At 35.0% G+C, this 2397-nt stretch overlaps 1 protein-coding gene across 3 annotated transcripts; it reads left to right on the top strand.

Moving 5' to 3' along the window:
- Positions 1-166: 166 nt before the first annotated feature.
- Positions 167-2395, top strand: LOC140821658 (uncharacterized). Of its 3 annotated transcripts, none has more exons than XM_073182193.1 (6): positions 167-302; positions 385-486; positions 1304-1542; positions 1650-1732; positions 2037-2151; positions 2272-2310. In XM_073182193.1, exons 2-6 carry the CDS (start codon positions 393-395, stop codon positions 2293-2295), a joined length of 555 nt encoding a protein of 184 aa, XP_073038294.1. In that variant the 5' UTR covers positions 167-302; positions 385-392; the 3' UTR covers positions 2296-2310. The 3 variants fall into 3 exon arrangements, with proteins under 3 accessions (XP_073038294.1, XP_073038296.1, XP_073038295.1); XM_073182194.1 differs by having other exon boundaries at positions 171-302; positions 391-486; XM_073182195.1 differs by lacking the exons at positions 2037-2151; positions 2272-2310 and adding an exon at positions 2374-2395.
- Positions 2396-2397: the final 2 nt, after the last annotated feature.

Genomic DNA, 2397 nt, shown 5'->3' with positions numbered 1-2397 from the left:
TTGGTTAAATCTATTAGGTTTGATTATGAGTTTCAAAAATCGATTAAATCAATTAAACTGAAATAAGTACAAAAAAAAAAAAAGGGAATAAAGCTTTACGTTCAATTTTATTTTTTATTGTATTGTGCTTATTTAGAAACTTCGATTTTGGGCCGCGTCTTCTTCACTACATCATTCTGTTCGTTGCCTTAACTTGCCTTTTTAATCTAAAAAACATATACATTAGGGTTCTGCAAGGGTTCCACGACACCATCACGTCGTCGGCTGCCATCTACTCCTCGCCACCACTTGTCGTTCCTTCGGTACGGTGGTTCAACTCTTTTCTCTTTCAGCCTCTGTAATTTTTTAAGTTATTTTACATTGTTTCTTTAAAAAATTCAATAGGAACAGTAATGACTAGAAAAGATAAATCTTCGAAAAGGAAATCTAGAGAGAAGGAGTCAGCTACTGCAAATGGAGTTGGTTCTGAGGCTATTCATTCTAAAGGTATGCTTTTAATTCAAGTTGTTTTTCCAATTTCTTTATACAGATAGTAATGTGTTATTCGCTGGTTCTGTTTCTGCATCCAAATAAAACTTGTACCGAAGTTTTTGTCTTGGATCTGGGGTATTTTATAATTGCGTTTCTGTGTTAAACACAGTGATTTAACAATACGAGGTCGAACTTATCCTGGGAACGCGCGAAAGAAAGAAATGCGATAGCTACGTGGATACTAAACATTTCGCTCTTGCTTTTTCAATTGCAATATTCTTTTTGAAAGCTTAAATTTTTTTGCATATAATTCAACTAATATATGGGAGAAAAGACCTTGAATTTTCAGCTTTTGCTGTCTATTTTCAAGGAAATTTGTGCAGAGGCTCTGGCATTCCCTTTTCTATCATAGGCTCTAAAAAAGAGAAATTTTAGTGTTATTTCACTCCTTAGTCTTGAAAAAATGAACCGTGAGCCAATGTTAGTCTGATTCGAAATATAGTAGTTTTGGCCATTTTAAACCTGAAATTTCTTGGTTTTTAGAATTCCTCCATTTGAAAGGTAAAAGTATCGGTTGCAGGTGAAATTGTTCTAATAACATACTCAAAGTTTTGACTTGTGATATAGCTAGGGAATAAGTTGACCTCCTTTGACTTTCTTTTTATGTCTCAACATGTGCTGGTACAACCAGTGTCATTGAAAAAATTACATGAGTATGCAATTGGTTAATGCACTTCGGAGCATCGGTTTTTGTTCTTATGGATATAATCAATTGTGGAATGAAGAATCATTCATGATTTCCTTTCTTTCTCTCTCTCTTTTGTGGCACTAGTTATTGGAGATAAAGATGGTGTGGTGGTGATGGATGACTTGAGTGAACCAACCATGGGTGAAAAACTCGCGAGCCTCAAGTTGGCTGAAGACGGTGAAGCCACTAATCAAGATTTTGTAGATATTATTTCTCGCACAAAGCCGCCGACTGTGGATTCAGTTTACATCTTACTCAAGCAAGCACTTCGTGCTGATGATCAAGCACTTCTTATAGATTGCTTAAAAAGACAGGATGAGAAGGTTCCATTAAGTGCAGTCTTTGTTTCTCATAGTTTTTTCTTGACACTATTTAGTCATGCACAACACTCTTTTTCTGTAATAGATTATGATGGATTATTCTGCTGCAGGTAATTTCAAATTCACTGTTGCCGTTGAATCCATCAGATGTCATTACGCTCGTACGGTCTCTCCTATCAATTGTTGGGTTGAGGTAAGGAAAACAAAGAAAATCCATAATCAGCATCAGATTGAAACTTGAGAATGAGCAGAATAAGAATTAACCTGGTGAAAAAGTATTGCTCGATAAATTTTATTATATGCAAAAATGAGTCTGTCAAATCCTTGGATGTCTATACCTGATTTGTTCCTGAATGTCATCATCTGGCTTAACTTGCATGAACTGAATTTTAGTATATGAAATGTCGTATAGACAAAGTATCTATTAAACTCTGTAACTGATAATTAAAGTCTCATTAATTTATGGATTATATTTTCTCGCGCACATAATTTGATAGGGGTGCTGCTGTGTTGGCTTGTGGTCTTCCATGGCTCCAAAATTTACTGCTTCTGCATGCTGCCAGTATAATTTCCCAGGAATCTTCTCTGGTAGCATTAAACTCGTTATATCAGGTCCGAATATAATTTCATAAAAAACTCTTTAATTGATATGAAAGTGTGAATGCTACTTGCGTAGCATGTTTGTTTCAGTCTGTAAATTTATGGATCTCAAATACCTCATTTCTCTTACAGGTTAATAAACTTGAAAACAATTAAATGAGTGATGCAAGTTCAACATGATTTTGTTGCATTGGATTCTGAGTAAATTTATTGCACTTGTTAATGGGCTTGCAGATTATAGAATCCCGAACCTCAGTA

The sequence above is a fragment of the Primulina eburnea genome, unplaced genomic scaffold, assembly GCF_022965805.1.
Source record: "Primulina eburnea isolate SZY01 unplaced genomic scaffold, ASM2296580v1 ctg687, whole genome shotgun sequence".
Classification (NCBI taxonomy): domain Eukaryota; kingdom Viridiplantae; phylum Streptophyta; class Magnoliopsida; order Lamiales; family Gesneriaceae; genus Primulina; species Primulina eburnea.
Note: the sequence above shows the minus strand (reverse complement) of the source record. Positions and strands in the feature narration are given on the sequence as shown.